The 18,895-nt window shown below is 40.2% G+C and overlaps 1 protein-coding gene across 1 annotated transcript; it reads right to left on the minus strand.

Moving 5' to 3' along the window:
* Window positions 1-6,501: 6,501 nt before the first annotated feature.
* On the minus strand, window positions 6,502-18,487 carry LOC122754877 (chromobox protein homolog 3-like). The gene is given in 5 exon segments (XM_044003315.1): window positions 6,502-6,806; window positions 13,287-13,338; window positions 17,919-18,265; window positions 18,268-18,384; window positions 18,466-18,487. Coding segments are annotated over 5 exon segments (843 nt in total).
* Window positions 18,488-18,895: the final 408 nt, after the last annotated feature.

The following is an 18,895-nucleotide window of genomic DNA, read 5'->3' on the forward strand; positions in this document are numbered from 1 at the left end:
ACCCCCCCCCCCCCGCCCCGGCAGATGTGGGTTATACACATGCAATCATGTAAAACATTACCATATTAGTAATTTTGCATCTTTCTCTGTTTTAGCTCTTCCTGATTTAGGTATCAGCACCAAATTTGTGTCATAAAAGGAATATGGACTCTTTCTTTGCCTATTTTTTCAAATAGTTTATGTAGTATTACTTCAACTGAAGCATAGTAGATTCCACATTAGTCCCTTACCTTTACCATGTGTTTGTCTCTCTGCTTCAAGTGTGTTTCTTGTAGGATTCTGTTTTTTAATCCATTCTTCTATCCACTTCAGTTTTATGGGAAAGTTAATCCCATTAATATTGACAGTAATGATTACTAACTGTGAATTTCCCTCTATCCTATTTTTCCTCCTATTTGTCCTCTCTCCTTTCATTCTTTCCCTCCCCATGTGTTTTGCTTCTGACCACCACTTCCCCCAATCTGCCCTTCCTTCTGTCAGTTGTCCTTCCTTTACTTAACTTCCTCCTCATCTACTTCTCTGTAGGGTAAGCTATCTTATCTTTCTATACTCAACTGATTAGGTATGTTATTCCCTCTTTGAGCCAATTCCTATGAGAACAAATAAGATTCAAGTGATGCCCACCACCTACCCTCCCATCTTCCCCTCCAGTGTAATAGGTCTTTCGTGCTTCTTCATATGAGATAATTTACCCCATTCCTTCCTCTTCCTTCCTTCTGCTCCCAATGAGTATGATGTCCAAGTCTTCCATTTGATCATGGCTTTCAGATAGTCCAGTGATTTTTTTTTGTTTTTTGGGCAATGAGGGTTAAGTGACTTGCCCAGGGTCACACAGCTAGTGTCAAGTGTCTGAGGCTGGATTTGAACTCAGGTACTCCTGAGTCCAAGGCCAGTGCTTTATCCACTGCACCACCTAGCTGCCCCCAGTGATTCTTAAGGTATATTTCCTGGATCTATTTTCAAGGTCAGTTGTTTTTCCAATGAAGTATTTTACATTTTCTTCTATTTTTTTTTCATTCTTTTGAACTTGTTTGATTGATTCTCTACATTTTATAGAGTCATTAGCTTTCGTTTGTCCAATTCTAATTTTTGAGGAGTTATTTTTGTTAGCTTTTGTACCTCCTTTTCCATTTGGCCAATTCTACTTTTTAAGGAGTTGTTTTCTTTTTCTAAGCTCTTGACTCTTTTTTTCATGACTCTCTTGCATTTCTTTTTCCAATTTTTCTTCTACCATTCTTATTTGATTTTTGAACTCATTTTTGAGCTCTCCCATGAGTTCTTTTCGGCTTGAGTCCAATTCACATTTTTCTTTGGTAGGTGGGTGGGGCTTTGCATGGAGGCATTTTGACATTGTTATCTTCTTCTGAGTTTGTGTCTTGAACTTCCCTGTCACCATAACAATCTTCTATGGTCACATTCTTCTCTTGTTGTTTTTTGCTCATTTTTTTCCAGTTTTTTTCCCTCACTTTTAAATTTGAGTTCTGCTTCTAGGGGGCAAGGGGCACTATCCCATGCTTGTGCTGGAGGGTGTAGGCCCTGACTGTTTGCCTTGTGCTGCACTGGTGATGCCCTGAAACTCATGGGGGACCCTCTTGGTCCAGGGCTATGGGGATCCAGTGATTAACCTGGTGCTCTACTGAGGGAGTGGGGGGTGGTAGCTGGTGCTGCTTGGTGCCATAGGGTTCTAGCAGCACACCTGGTACTGCACTGAGACACATGGAGGGTTCTGGCACTGGCATCTTTCCCTTTGCCCAGTAATGTACTGAGGCAGGTCCCAGTGCTAGTGTTTGCCTGCTCACCTGGCTCAGGAACTCTGACTTGCTTGCTGAGGAAGGCCCTGCTGCTGGTTTGTTGGAAGGCTTCCCATGTTCCCTTTTTATTTGAGTGAGACAGACCTTTCTTGCTGATATTCTAAGTTTTTTGGGCTAGAAGATTGTTTCTCCTCCCCCTCCCTCCATCATCTTTTTGCTGGTTCTGATGTTCCAGAATTCATTTTAGGGAACCATTTTAAAGTTGTTTGGAAGGCAATTTCCTGCTTTCTCCACTATCTTGGCTCTTCCTTTTTGGAAGAGTTTATTTCAAGGAGAAAAATGGTACATTCCCCTCCCTCCCCACCCTATCCCCACATTTTTCCATTTGAAAAGAAATAGATAGATGATTCTATACCTGCTTCAAGAGGTTGTGACGCAATTCAATAATTCAATATTTATCAAGCATTGTGTGCCAGGCATGATATTGAGAGCTGGGGATATTAATAAGAAAAAGATAGTATTTTCCCTGAAGGAGCTTACAATCTGACAAGGGAAAACACATATAGGAAATTGGAAAGGGGAAATGGGAAGTAGGACACCAAGGGGTAATATTACAGGGCCAATTTGTTCTTGTTCCATAGAGTTCAGATCAGGAAGAGATACAAATGAAAAGTAGAGTGAGCTACAAAGTCCAGGTCCAGTCCTCTCTATAAAGAAAAGCTTGGGTAGAGTTTAGTGCTCCACTCTCCTGCATTCCAGTTAGATAAGAGAGGAGCCTAAGAGCTGGAAGGTGCTGAATATCCAAGGTTGAGTTAAAGTCTATAATGAGATTTCCACTGATCAGCTTGTCTTGGGAAGGGCATCTCGTTTTGTAGATTTCAGACCAAGCAGAGCTGGCCATGGAAAATGGAATGAGCACCATACCAGTTGGCCCCTCTTTCTCCCTTGGGATGCAGGGCCACTATCTTCAGGCAGGGCTCATCTTCACCCCATAGGGCTAACCAAGACAGACATGGATCTAAGTGCATATACATTTGAGAGTTGTGTCATCCCTCCTTTCTCTCCCTCACTTCTCTGCTGTCAACTCAACCTTGGATATTCAGCACCTTCCACCTCCCAGGCTCCTAGTTAGTTTTTGTCAATCTTGATGCCTTTTTTGTAAGTGTACTTCATGCCTGATGTGATCTCCCTATTCACCTAGAAAGAGATTTTGTCAGGTATTCTATATCTTTCTTCTTCACCTGCTTCTCTAAGCTCTCCACATTACCAGTTTTAGCTTTAAGGGACAGGTTCAGGGCCCCACACCAGAGTCAGAGATGTCCTGATGACATTATGACCATTGGGATCAACAGAAAGTCACATAACCCAGCAGGGTTTATCCTTTTAAAGGATCTCATTATCCTTATTTGGCTCCTAAATCTTCTTAGTAATCTTCTCTTCATCTTCAAGTGAGATCTGAGCCAGCTGTTGTACTCCGAATTCTTGTTCTGCCATATTTACTATTGGATTAAGCTGTGAAAACCAGTGGATTTGACCTTGACTCCAATCCTACTGCTTCCTGCAATAATGACAAATGCAATTGAGTGGCTCAGGGATGGTAGAATAAACAATCAATAAGTAGTTATCAATTAAGTGCCTACAATATGCCAGGCACTGTGCTAGGCTCTGAAGACACAAAATAACCCTGGCCTTTATGCACATATACAAGTATACCTAAACACATACAAAACAGATACAAAGTAAAACAGAGGAAGGCATTAGAGCTTAAGGGAATCATGAAAAGCCTCTTGGAGAAGGTGGTACTTTGAGTCTTGAAGGAAGGGAGGGATTCTAAGAAGAGAAGGTGAAGAAGTATATTTTAGGGTTAGTGGGACAGCCAGTACAAGGGTAAGGAGACAGGAAATGGAGTGTCATATATAAAGAACAAGATGATTAATTGGCTGGACCATAGAGTTTGTGGAGTGGATCAATGCATAATAAAGTTGGAAAGTTTGGTTAGGGCCAGGTTTGAAAAGCTTTAAATGTCAAACAAAAGAGTTATGGGGAACTATGGGTATTTATTGAATTCAGGGTTAACAGTGTCAGAGTTGGGTTTTAGAAAAATAATTTTGGCAGTTATATGAGCAAAGATTTGAGACAACAGGGAAAAAAATTAAGAATATCTTACATTGTGCACAGATACAATATTGTTTGATGAACTGTGAAAGACTTAACTATGCTCAACAATACAATAATTCAAGACAATCCCAAAGGACTACTGATGAAACATACTATCCACCTCCAAAGAAAGAACTGATGTTGATGAAACACAGACCGAAGCATGCTATTTTTTACTTTCTTTCATTTTTTATTCAAATTTTCTTATACAAAATGACAAAAATGGTAATGTTTTACATAATCGTACATGTATAACCTATATCTGATTTTTTTTACTGCCTCAGGGAAGGGGGAAAGGAGGGAAGGAAGAAGGGGTAAAAATTGGAACCCAAAATATAAATAAAAATGTTTATTACTTTTAAATAAAAGCAATAATCCTCATGGTTTCAGGCAGGGAACAGGTAGATTTCTTGGATAGAGAGTGGGTCATGGGTATCATATTACAAAAGATCCTTGTCCATTAAGTAAATAACTTAAAGAGAAAGTTTCATATTCACAGGTCGCCCTGGTTTACTTACAAATCCAGTAAAACTCCCATGACTTCTGCATCATTTCTGAAATCTAGTGTTCCTTCTGTGTCAACCACTGATTCCCAACATATATTCTAGTCTTTCCTTTTTGTTCAAACTGTTTCGTCTTCTCCCCTCCCCTCCTTCCCAAGAATGACAATGCAGGGGGTTTCCTAAATTTTTTAATTGGTAGAAACATTGCAAGATTTCTCTAGCATGGAAAAAGAATTTTTAGTAAAAGTCATGATTATGTAACACTCATTTCTGAACATTATAAGAGTAATTTTCATTTTCACCAAATCTGAATAAACCATATAAATAAATCCTTCAATATTGGAAAGTCCTTACCCTTCTTACACAGTCTGAGACATCAATGAGTTGCAATATAAATTATATCCATATTTGTACAGATACTGCTTTTCTGATGATTCTTTTTCTTCATGCCCATATAGCTAAGAAAAGAACCCAAATGCTGAACTACTTAATTAAAATCTACATCATTTCCTTTCCTCTTTCCCACTTCTGAATATTTTCAGTTTCTTTTGTTTCTCTCTTGCCCCCACCCTAATTCCCTAGGAATCTACTTTATTTTCAGTTTAACTCAGGGATAGGAACTGTACCTGTGATTTCATTGGTATATGGAACTTCTACCAAATGCAAGTCAGCACCTTCTCTGAAACTTATCGTCTGTCTAGAGCACTGAGTTAAGCTTAAGTGACTTGCCAGGGTCAAAGATAGCAGGTATGTTCACCATGTGGTATTCAGGAGGACTGAAAGACAAGGGGTAAGGTAGGGGAGGGGAGAGGAAGGAGTAATATAACATGTACACTAATAAGTAATCATAAGATAATTTGAGGAGAGAAAACTAGCACTTAGGGGAAGGAGCCTCAAAATAGGTTTCTCACAGCTGAGCTAAGTAAGCTTTGGAGAAAGCTAAGGAATCTAAGAGACAAAGGTATGGAAGGACTGCATATACAAAGGCACAAATGTAGAAGAAGGAGTGTTGAGGTCCAAAGAGCAAGTAGGCCAGTTTTGGTGGAAAACAGGATGCTTTTAATGCAATAATGTGAAATAAGCCTGGAAAGGTAGACTGGAACCAGATTGTGGAGGGCTTTCAAAGACAAGTTGAATCTTCTTTCCTTTACTTCAAAGGTGATGAAATATGGGTGTGGAATATTGCACAGTCATATCTGCAGTACTTATGTTGGTTGGTTTTGCCAAATTGCTTTTAAAAAAAAAAATCTTTGCTACAAGGGAAGACTTGAGCAGTAGCTGGGGGAAACTGAGGAGATTGTATTTTATCCTAGAGGAGATATAGGGCCCAGTGAAGATTCTTGAACAGGAAGTTACGTAGTTAGAACTGTGCTTTAAGAAATTTTTACCTTCCCAAGTCTCCATCCTTTGAACTCTGGCATTTCTCCTTTTTTCCCTTCCCTACAGAGCCAAGATTTATGCATATAATCATAGTATTTGGAAGTTAGAAATTATCTTTAGCAGTCATGTCAGCCAAACTCCTCATTTTACAGATGAGGAAATAGGTTCATAGAGTAGCTTAAGGCCAAAGAATCAGAGGTCTTCTTTTGGGCTTTAGGGTCAGGGAAAAATTTGAAATAGGTGCGCTCTAATTCTCATTTTGGTGCCTGGATAAGCATCTCACTCAGTTATCTTCTACAGAAAACCCAGTGCTCCACAAGTCAGGCCAATTGCTTAGTTGTCTGCTTCTCTCCCCTCATGTGTGGTTGACAAGTTTTCCAAAGGAATGAATGCGGGAAGGGAGGGTGGACTCAGGTAAAATCTGTATCTTTCACCCTTCAGCCTGGCATGAGCTTTGCACACAGTAGCCATTTATGTGTTGGATGAATAAAATATTGGGAGGAGTGGAGAGAAAAAATGCCTGTCATCCCACCACGCCCCAGGGAAGGTGCCAGACAGAAGAGGCCTCCTCTCTCGCCTTGGTGACTGAGGCAGACTAGAGCAGCATGTGCTGCCTCGGGCGGAAGTAGGAGCGCTGGGCCTGCCCTGTCCTGGCCCCTAGTTTAGGGCTGGTCTGTGAGGTCTGTAGCTGCCGGGGCTCCGGAAGCTCACTAGAGCCGTGGGCAGAGTCTGGCCCGCTCTGCCCTCTGGCTTGGCGGGTCAGCGGAGCTGGCTGGGGCGCCAGAACCCACGTCCGAGGGCCAAGTCACAGGCGGAGGCCGCTCCTCCACCGTTCTCTCCCTTCTCCAGGTTTCTCTCCTGTCCCCACCCTCGACCTCTTCCCGCCCCATAACCCCTCGGTTAAGGTGAGTCCCAGGTTGGGGGGTTGGAGGTGGGGGAGCGAGCTGGAGGTGGTGGAGACGCACCAGCCTGCAGAGGAAAGTAGTGGAGGATGGAATTCGGTTTGGAATACAGACTTAAACACAGGGCATGTGACAGGGAAAGCTCCCGACTCTTCTCCTCCAGTTGAAATGGTGCCTGGGGAATGATGCCCGTTCTCTGACTTGTCTCTTTTGTCTCTTCCTGGTGCTGCTTCCAGTTTCCTATCTTCTCTTAACACCAAGTGGGCATTTCTACTTTCACTCCTGCAGGTGAAACCAGTTTTGTGTGTGTAGTTGCTGCAAAGTTGAAGGAAATAACAGTGCTCCAGGGAAGGCTAGGCTAGCACTTACCCTGTCTGTGAACTTAACGTCGTTTATTTGTAAGTGATTATTCTGACTTCCCACTGCATGAAAGCCAGCTGTGTTACATTTTACTTCTCTCCCAGGGTTATCCAGTATTTTGGGGAGTTGAGGAATCTCTTATCTCTGCCATTGGCTCAGGCCCTCACTGTGTTCCCCCAGTTTTAGGATTCCAAGCATCCCGGTTCCATTTAGCAGACCCTTCATTTTAAGAAAGAAGCCAGTCAGTCCTCCTTTCTCTCCAGGACTTTCTTGACAAATTCTTCTTATTGGTTACCTTCATCTTACCTTATCCACTCTCCTTTCAGCTCTTTTTCATCTCCTTGAAGGAAAAGACTTTCTACTTGTATTTGTATTCCCAGTCTTAGCACCTAGTAAGCTGGACATAGCCATTTCAGGGCTTCCCTCCCTGGCTAGTTGCAACATCTTGCCAGAAATCCTGGGCTCCTCTCTCCTCAGGCCTTCCAAGTCAGAGCACTCTCCACACATAGACCTGAAAAGGACAAGCAAAACAAGACCAAACCACAAGCCCATTTCTAGAGGCCACAGGACCTAAAGAGGAGGGAAAGGTGGCTCTCAGGCCCTCCCTTCCTTCATTATTGCATGGTATCACTGTTGTGACTGAATGAGTCCTTCATCCCTGAATACCACCAGAAAAAGTGAGCAGCAATGCTTCAGTCACATAGATTTAAAGACACATACAATTCTATCTAGGCAGCTTCATGAGGTAAAGGAATGCAGAATGTCTTCTAAAAACAGGTCCCTGGTATCTCCTACATGGTTGCCTTCATTTGAGATGTCTGCACATTAATCAAACTCATTACACCAAGAAACAATATAATTTCTGCTTGCCTCTTTCCATGTGATAGAACATGAAGTAGAACCAGGAAAACAATATGTAACAAGTGAAACTACTGGCAGATCCAGTGGGACTTTCCTTTTCCCTTTCCCTCTCCATTAAAAAGGCCCTTTCAAACAGGAACAGCCAGGTGGCACAGTGGATAAAACATGGGCCCTGGATTCAGGAGGACCTGAGTTCAAATCCAGCCTCAGACACTTGACACTTAGTAGTAGCTGTGTGACCCTGGGCAAGTCACTTAACACTCATTGCTTGCCCCCCCCCAAAAAAAGGCCCTTTCATCTCTGAATTTATGTATGGTTCAAACCTGGGGAAACAACCCCCAATTTAGAGAAGTCAGACTCTTGTCTTTCATTCATAAAACCCCTATCCTGGAGCCTGGTGGAAAATTACTTTAAGTTTGTCTCATGTTTAGGGTCTCCTGAAGGAGAAAGTTGGCCTGGAGTCAGAAGACTTTTCTTCTTGAGTTAAAATCTGGTCTTAGATATTTAATAGCTGTGTGACCCCGGACAAATCACTTAGCCCTATTTGCCTCATTTCCTCATCTGTAAAATGTGCTAGAGAAGGAAATGGCAAGCCACTATAGTATCTTTGCCAAGAAAACTCCAAATAGGGTCACAAAGAGTAGGACTGAACAACAGCAACGAAGAAGAAAATGACTCCCACATATAATGTAAATCAACTATAGAATAGTTATTTATTTCTTCTATACCAAAGAAAGGCTAAACACAAAAGGTTCTTACAGGTGTACATTAACAAACACTTACAACAAGCAGCAGTCTAGTAACATAACTACAGTTATAGCACACATATGAAAATGAACAACCAAAACATTTAGGGCAGTCCTACTGAATGAGTATTGAACAAATGGAAGCCAGTGACTTTATGAGAAACCAAGACACAATAAAGCAAATCTAAATGAATAAAAAAAGAGAGGGCAATGTGAAATATCTTCTGGGAAAAACTGCTGACCTGGAAAATAGGTCCAGGAGAGATAATTTGAAAATTATTGGTCTACCTGAAAACCATGATCAAGGAAAGAGCTTAGACAGCATCTTCCAAGATATTTTCAGGGAAAATTGCCCTGAAATTCTAGAAGAAGAAGCTAAAATAGAAATTGAAAGAATCCACCCATCACATCCAGAAAGAGATCCCAAAAGGAAAACTCCTAGGAATATTATAGCCAAATTCCAGAGCTCTCAGGTCAAGGAGAAAACATTGCAAGCTGCCAAAAAGAAAGAATTCAAGTACTGTGGAGCCCCAGTCAGGATAGCACAAGATCTAGCAACCTCTACATTAAAGGACTGGAGGGCATGGAATATGATATTCCAAAGGGCAAAGGAAATGGGATTATAACCAAGAATTACCTACTCAGCAAAACTCAGCATTATCTTTCAGAGGAAAAAATGGGACTTTAATGAAAAAGAAGACTTTAAGATATTTGTGATGAAAAGACCTGAACTGAATGGCAAATTTGACTTTCAAATACAAGACCCTAGAGAACCATAAAAAATTGGAGCAGGGGGACATACCTGGGGTTGTACAGTGGGTGACTGTCTTGTGTTTGAGGCCGGGTTTTGGTTGGGATCCCCCTGGGTCCAGGGGTGATGCTTTGTCCACTGTGTCACTTAGCTAGGTGATGACATCTTTAGGGTTAAATTGAGGGGTGAAGGGAATTCACTGGGGGAGGGGGAAGGGCAGAAGTGAAATCCTACATGAAAGAAACTGGAAAAGGCTTATGGAATGGGGGAAGAGATGGGAGAGGAGCAGGGAAGTAAATGAATTTTACACTCATCAGAAAAGGCTCAAATACTTCAAACTCATCAGAGCTGCCTCAAGGAGGGACTAACACACACACACACCCAACTGGGTGGAGTTATCTATTTAATCTGGGCAGTAAATGAGCCTCACACTCAAAGACCTCAATCTCATTAGAATTGGCTCAAGGAGGGAATAATGTACACAATCAATTGGGTGGAGTAATCTCTCTAACCCTGCAGGAAAACAGGAGGGGAAGGGGATAAAGAGAGAGGGGCAAAAGAAGGAAGGGCAGAGTTAGGGAGGGGACAGACAGAAGCAAATCCCTTTTGAAGAGGGATAGGATGAAAGAAGATGGATAATAGAATAAATATCATGGGGAAGGGAATAGGATGGAAGGGAAACAGTTAACAATAGTAATCATGAAAAAGAGAAAAGGGGGGGAAATTGTACAAAAGATATTTATAGCAACTCTTGGTGGAGGCTAAGAATTGAGAATCAAGGGAATGTCCATCAATTGAGGAATGATGGAAAAAGCTGTGTTATATGATTGTAGTGGAATGGTCTTGTGCTACAGGAAATGACAAACAGGATGATTCCCCCAAAACCTGGAAAGACTAATGAACATCAATGTATAGTGAAGTGAGCAGAGCTGGGAGGACATTGTGCCTAGTGACAGCAGTATTGTTCAATGAGCAATTGTGAATGACTTAACTACTCTCAGCAGGGCAATGATCCAAGACAATCCCCAGGAACTAATGAGGAAGCTTACTATGCACCCTCATAGAAAGAACTGATCAAAAGAACACTTGTGGATTGTACATATATAACCTGATTGCGATCCTATGGAGGGGGGAGAAAATGGAGGGAGGGAGGGAGAAAAATTTGGAACTCTAAATCTCATGAAAATGAATGTTGAAAACTACCCTTACATGTAACTGGAAAAAGAAAAAAAAAGAAAGGTAGTCTATAGGCTTCACCAGACTGCCAAATGGGTCCATACAATAATTATATAACCAATGATTTCTTATTAATTTAATTACATCAGGAGTTCTTATGCTGGGTCCTGTGAATTTGGTTCTTGAAATATTTTGGTAATTGTATTTCTTTTTTTGCTTGTTTTTGTTTTTTGGGGGGTTTTTTTGCAGGGCAATGGGGGTTAAGTGACTTCCCCAGGGTCACACAGCTAGTAAGTGTCAAGTGTCTGAGGCCGGATTTGAACTCAGTTACTCCTGAATCCAGGGCCAGCACTTTAACCACTGTGCCATCTAGCTGCCCCTGTATTTCTTTTTAAAATAATCTTTTTATTGAAAAAAACAAGAATGATTTGTTCATATTTCTTGACCACTTATTTATGGGGGAATGGTTTTTTTATATTATTGTATCTATGTATATATCTACCTGTTAAACATTAACATATTTTGGACAACACACTCTTGTCAGAGAAATTTGATACTTTGGGTTTTTTTCCCCATTCACCCACTTCCCTACATATTTTACTTGCATGAATTTTGTTTGTGTAGAAGTTTTTCTGCTTCATGTAATCAAAATGACCTATTTCATCTTCTGCAATTGCTCTTATCTCTCATTTGGCTAAAAATGCAACTCCTAAGCACAAAAATCAAATCAAATCAAATCAAAGACAAGGGAATAGGGGAAAAGAAATACGGATAATCATCCTAGCTCTAACCTAAGTCTATTCAAAAGAGCAGAGTTCATATTTTAACTCACTACCTGGAGCTCCTAGCTTCAATGGAAAGAACAGCTAACAGCCAGGCTTGAATGACTTGTCTGCTGCTACTCCTGCTCACGCCACTGGGAGGAAAAAACAACTTTGCAAGAGCAGCAAGCTCCCCTCAGCGAGCGAGTGTTTAATCTTCCTCCCCCAAAAGGGGAGATCCTTCAAAAACTGCCTATGGAGAGTGGTTTCTCCTTCTGACCTCAGCAGCATACATCACTTCAGGGGAGGCCAGGTGTGGCCCCTCCCAATGAATCAGTCAAATTCCAATAATCTTATAACACTAAACAACAAACATAAAGCTGTTTTTGGAACTAATGAATAGACATTCAATAGGGACTTCACTTCATCCCTATTCAAAGAATTCCTCAAGATTCATGTCTTCTTTAAAACCAGGTCAAGTGTTGGGGTCATCTTCTCTAAGAAGGGTTGTTTGTTGGTTGTTGTGCAAAGAATTCCTCCCAGATACAAATCATGTCTTTTTTTTTTTTTTTAGTGAGGCAATTGGGGTTAAGTGACTTGCCCAGGGTCACACAGCTAGTAAGTGTCTGAGGCCGGATTTGAACTCAGGTCCTCCTGAATCCAGGGCCAGTGCTCTATCCACTGTGCCACCTAGCTGCCCCCCAAATCATGTCTTTTTGAAAACTAGGCCAGGTATTAGGATCATCTTCTCTGAGAAGTGCTGTTGGTTGTTGTCCTTCATTCTTTACAAAACCAAAATGACATCAACTGTGTTGAGGTTAAGGTATAATGTATTCAATTGTGGTTGATCAGACTTTATATGAGCTTGGAGGGCTCTACCACAGGTAAGGCACAAATAGTCCACATGAACATTTGGATGGAGATATTTCTAAATTTGTGCATCTCACATTTCTTTTGAGCTGCTGCAATTCTGCTTCAATGATAGAATACAGTACCTCCTTTAATGCAGCCATGCCATGCTGGGCAGTCCTGTGCTAGTGTCTCCCATGTCTCACAATTGAGTCCAAGCTTCTTCAGAGAGACCTTGAGAATGTCCTAGTATTGCTTCTTTGGAACACCATGTGAGCACCTGCCTTGCATGACTTCTCCATAAAATAGTCTCTTAGGCAAACATATGTTTAGCATTCAAACAACATGGCCAGCCCATTGGAGTTGCTCTCTCTGTGGTAGAGTTTGAATGCTTGGCAGTTTAGCTCAAGAAAGGACCTGAGTGTCTGGTACCTTGCCAGGTGATCTTCACTGTAGTAGATATAGAGAGTGAAAATAAAATATCAACTAAGGATCCAAGGATTTCTCTAATTCACAAGATTGCCTCCAAGACTAGACATATCTGTCTCAATATTGCTATTCATTCACCTCTGCTTAGGAAAGAAAACACAAAGCAAAAAAGGCAGCTAGTTCTCTGAGATCCAGTTTCTAGTTCACCTAAATTTCTGCCAGGGTAGGGGAAAGGAGCTCCTTCATCACACTTCATGGGAAGGCTAAGGAGAGAAAACTACTTAACACACAATTTAAAGAGGAAGAAATGGAACCAGAAGCTGCTTCTTTTTTAAACCGAAGCCCCTCTTCTGCCACAATTATAGAGCCAAGAGACCAAAAAGGTGATTGTTTCATCAACCTAAAACACTAAAATTCTTTAGTACTGACCAAAGTATATATGGTTAACCAGAAGCAGACATGACAGTTCAGCACATGCTCCATGGGATATAACCAGTGGTGTGCTGGTAAATGTTTAACTACCACCTGTTGGGGTGAAGCAGGTTGGGGGGATAGAAGAGGACAAACAACAAAATCATCATTATCAACAAAATACCAAATCAACAAATTTGTAGTGTTTGCAAATTTCTGAGAAGTAAATGATCACACTGAAAATTTAACAATCAGCTCTCATGAGCCTGTAGAAGTTGACAACGACACCCCTGGATGCAACCTTCATTACAAATAAAACATTATTCAACAAAAATGTAAAAGGAAAGAACAAAAAACAAGGAGGTAAGGGAAAATTACGACTAAGATTGACCTTGGAGAAAAATGGAGAAATTGAGCATCAGCTCAATCATGGGGTTTGGAGCCATTAGAACAAGTTTCAAAGATATAGGTGGCAATTTCTTTAAGCCTGTCTACAGCCATATCTTTCCAGCCTGGGTACTGTGTCATAAAAAAATTTACGGATTTCTGGCAATGATTGATATACAAATGTATTATGTGCAATATAGGAGTCTTTTGAGTCTAGTGGGTCCAGTCTTGTAAATTGCCTAGCAGCTTCACGAAGTCTATCATAAAATCTATTAGGTTGTTCATTAGGCTCCTGAGTGAGTTTTAAAAATTTTTGCCAGTTGTCAGATTTCTTAGAACAGGATTCCATTCCTTTCAGTAGTGTTTCCCTAGCATTTTTTAATTTTTGGAATTGCTGTGGATCATTATAATCCCAGTTTGGCTCCTGGAGAGGCCACTCTGTTAATGTTTCCCCAGAGGCCACCAAGGAATTTCCTGCTGTGACAATATCTGCAATTTCACTTGGGGATAGTATAATTTCCATAAGACAAATGACATCAGCCCAAGTGGGTTGATATGTATTAAATATAGATCTTAACTGAGAAATTACTCACTTCGGATTCTGATCAAACCTAGGTATAAGTTTCTTCCATGCACACAGATCCTTTGGACTGAATAGACTATATATTGTACTCCATGCTCCTCTGTGGACTGTAACATCCTGTAGGGGGAGAAGTTTCTGTTGATCTGATTCTAAAGACTGGTCTAAATCTGTTTCTGAATTCAGGTCATCTCCAATATAGGCACCTGTACTGGTATCCCTCTGAACACATGGTCTACTATGGTCATCTCCCTTCCTCTCTTTACAGCTTTTTTGGAAAAATTACCACATTGCAATAATGACAATAATGAGAATAAAATTTATAACCATTTGAGCCATAATTATGGTAATATAGTAAAGTTTGAATTTAGTTGTAATGCTTCCAGTAATATTGTATATGTGCTCAGTGGGAGGGATAAACTCTCCCATACCATTGTTCCAAAGATTTTTTACTGTGTTTGTGAGGAGGAAACCAGCAATACCATGAATAAGTATTGAGCAGGCCAATAATTTAAATCTGGACAATATGCTGTCCCAAAATATGCCAATTAGAATATACAAGGGGGGAACCAAATATTCGATCATAGTGCAGTTCAAAATGAACCGGCTTTTCTCTGACCAGCAAGATAAACGCTATGGTTTTTTAAGAGCAAGGGAGACTGCCTAAGGGGGCAGTGGCGGAGGGGCAAGAAGGTCCCCCAGGTTAGTTGGCTTGTGGACAAATAAGGGGGAGGGGAGGTGGGTTAAAGAAATTCACTAGGTTAATCAACTCCTGGTTGACTTGCCAAAAACTGTGGGGACCAATTTTTAATTGGGGAGTGTTAGCTAAGCGGTTCGCCGCAATATTGGGGCAAGGAAGGAGACTGGCAGCTTCCCTCAAAACAGAATAGGATTTATTTTAACAAGAACGAACTTAAAAAAAAAAACAACACAAACAGGATCAGTAGGATCAAGGGAAAGGAAATAAAATGGGGAAAGGGAAATTATACAACCTGAAGAAATACCACCGCCCAGGAATCAGCTGAGAATACACAGCAGAGCTCCTGTCACCTTCCAACATCCAGTTAGAATGGCAACTTCTCCCTGTTCCCCCAAAACCCCACACAGCCCCCAACCAATTGTCTGGCTGCTCTGACAGTCACATGACTGCCCTCACTAGGCTTCCAATCATTATAATTTTGCCAGGCCCATGTAGGCGTCGGCGAGTAGTGATGACATGAGGTGCCAGCGTCATGGCAACAGCTACAACCAGTGGGTGGAGCACTGTATGGTTTGCGGAGTCCCAGGCCAGTGCCTGCTGAGGCATAAAAACCTCAAAAAAAATTAATTCTTTACACATACCAATTCAAGTAACAAAAAACTATTTGATAGAGCTAGAAAAAATAATAACAAAATTCATCTGGAAGAACAAAAAGTCAAGAATATCAAGAGAATTAATGAAAAGAAATACAAAGGAAGGTGGCCTAGCAATACCAGATCTCAATCTATATTATAAAGCAGTAATCATCAAAACTAACTGGTACTAAGAAACAAAGTAGTGGATCAATAGAATAGATAAGGTACAGAAGACACAGTAGTAAATGACCATAGTAACCTAATGTTTGATAAACTTAAGACCCCAGCCTTTAGTTTAAGAATTCACTATTGGGGAAAAACTGCTGGGAAAACTATAAAACAACAGGATCAAACCAGGTCAATATCTCACAACATATACCAAGATAAGGTCATAATGGTTTAGACATGATTTAGACATAAAGTATAACACCATAAGCAAATCAGAAGAGCAAGGAAGGAATAGTCTACCCGTCAGATCTATGGAAAAGGGAAGAATTCATGACCAAATGAGATAGAGAACATTACAAAATGTAAAATAGAGAATTTTGATTGTATTAAATTTGAAAGCTTTTGCACAAATAAAACCAATGCAACCAAGATTAGAGGGAAAACAGAAAGCTGGAAAACAATCTTTACAGCAAGTATCTCTGATAAAAGCCTCATTTATGTATTTTATATAGATATAGATATAGATATAGATATAGATATAGATATAGATATAGATATAGATATAGATATAGATATAGATATAGATATAGATATAGATATAGATATAGATATAGATATAGATATAGATATAGATATAGATATAGATATAGATATAGATATAGATATAGAGAGAGGTCAAATTTATAAGAATACAAGTCATTGCCCAATTGATAAATGGTCAAAGGATAGGAGCAGGCAGTTTTCAGATAAATAAAACAAAGTTATTTATAGTCATCTGAAGAAGTGCTCTAAATCAACTATTGATTAGAAAAATGCAAATTAAAACAACTCTGTGGTACCAATTGAAACCTATGAAATTGACTGATATAACAAAAAAAAGGGAAATGATAAATATTGGATTGGATGTGGGGAAATTGGGACATTAATGGTGGAGTTGTGAACTGATCCAACCATTCTAGACAGCAATTTGGAACTATGCCCAAAGGGCAACCAAATTATGCATACCCAGGGTGGCTAGGTGGTGCAGTGGATAAAGCACCAGCCCAGGATTCAGGAGTACCTGAGTTCAAATCTGGCCTCAGACACTTGACACTTACCAGCTGTGTGACCCTGGGCAAGTCACTTAACCCCCATTGCCCTGCCCAAAAAACCAAACAAAAAAAACCCAACCAAATTGTGCATACCTTTGATTCAGTAATACCACTGCTTGGTCTATATCCCAAATAGATCATAAAAATGGGAAAGGGACTTACATGTGTAAAAAATTTATAGCTGCACTTTTCATTGTGGCAAAATATTGGAAATTGAAGAGATGTACATCAATTGGGAATGGCAGAAAAAGTAGCAGTGTATGAATGAAAAGGAAGACTATTGTGCAATAAGAAATGATAAGCTGGCAGATTTCAGAAAAACCTGCAAAGACTTGTATGCAAAGTGAAATGAGCAGAATCAGGAAAACATTGTACACAGTATCAGCAACATTGTGTGATGATCAACCATGACAGCTCTTCTCAGCAACAGAATGATCCAAGACAAGTACAAAGAACTCACAATGGAAAATGCTATCCACATCCAGATAAAGAACTGATGGACTCTGACTGTAGATCAAAGCATACTTTTTTCACTTACTTTTTTTGTTTCTTTTTCTTTTGATATGTTTCGTCTTTTACAACCATGACTCCCATGGAAATATATTTTACATAATTGCATATATATAATCTAAATAAAATGGCCTACTATTTTAGGAAGAGGGGAGGAGAGGGAGGGAGAAAAATTTGGAACTCAAAATCTTGTAAAAATTAATGCTAAAAATTGTTGACATACAACTAGGAAAAATACTATTAAAATTGAATATGAAATTGAAAAAATAAAGAAAATAGAAATAAAAACCAATACTAAATAAAAATACTCTTCTTTTTTTTTTTTTGTGGGGCAATGGGGGTTAAGTGACTTGCTCAGGGTCACACAGCTAGTAAGTGTCAAGTGTCTGAGGCCAGATTTGAACTCAGGTACTCCTGAATCCAGGGCCGGTGCTTTATCCACTGCGCCACCTAGCCACCCCCTACTCTTCATTTTTTAAAAAGTGAATTGGTCTATAAGTTATATGTAAAAGTACAAGTTACTTACTATGGAGTTTTACTGCATTTTCTTGCCATCAAATTGCTTGGTAGAAATATAATAGAAAAAAATCCTAGGTTAAAATTAAATGATTACTTAATATATAACAGATTTATACAGTTTTTAGAAAAATTAAATAAATATTGAGACTGCTTTTTCCTATTTTGTTGCATAGGGGGCAAGTTTTGTTTGGCACACTGGATTAAACTTTTAAAAAATGAAAATAAAGTTAGTGCGGTTGTCATTTTTTTCCCTTTTTTTTTTATTAAAAATTTTTTTTTTAGATCTATCGCATCATAGAAGGCAATGACTATCTGAGGGCATTTCATGTTTGCTTCCTTGGCCAGCACCAAGTCGGCCTCATCAGAATCTTTCCACTTCATGAGAAACATCAGCTCTCCACTGCTGTCTGTAGCACCAATGATTCGTTCTGGATTAAGGCCCGGAGCAAAGGCTCGTGGCTTGTTGGCCGACTCACACTTCTTGGACTTGCAGTAAGCCGACTCACTGTCCGATAAGGACTTTCTCTTGGCGCTGTCTTTTTCTTTGCTGGCCTTCTGAGAATTCGGAAACGCTTCCATCAGCTTGGGGCAATCCGAGTTCTCAGGATTCCAGGTGCTGTTGGAGTCTGTGAACCCTTCCACTTTAAGAAATATTCCACTTTCCCTTTGACCACTAGCCAGTCCAGCACCTTCTCCAACACAAATTCCTTGGGCTCTGCTTCTTCTACTTTCTTACTCTTGCCATTCTCTTTCCCATCTTTTACAATGTAGTTTTATTGGAGGCCATTTTTATTGCAGACTTGAAGAGCTTTTATTCACCCCCACTTTGGGCCGCTACTGCTGCCGCTGCCGGCCTGCATGCGTGCATGAGGGAGTGCGTTCCCTGCCAGTGACCTGCCCTGCTGTTGGCATTTCAATTACGTGTTGTAGGTGGGCAAAATTGAGATGAAGAGTGGAAACCGTGTTATTAGGAGGAAAATCAGAAAACACAAAAAAGATCTTGTGCCTTTTGCCATTCATTGTCTCTGTAATACTTCCATCTATTAAAAAATTAAAGTATCATTCACATTATGAATCAATTGCTGGTGAAGATCTTTTCTGGATTCTAATTTACAGCACCCATCCAGGAAATCCTGACTATAAAGACAAGGCTTCCTCAAACAGCCAAATATCATATTCACAATCTATGTTTTATTTAAATTTGCTTTCTGGTTGTTTCAAGTTCAAATTTTGGTAGGTATGTGTGCATATGTGGCCCATTTAGGTTA

This window comes from Dromiciops gliroides, chromosome 4, assembly GCF_019393635.1.
Source record: "Dromiciops gliroides isolate mDroGli1 chromosome 4, mDroGli1.pri, whole genome shotgun sequence".
Taxonomy (NCBI): Eukaryota; Metazoa; Chordata; class Mammalia; order Microbiotheria; family Microbiotheriidae; genus Dromiciops; species Dromiciops gliroides.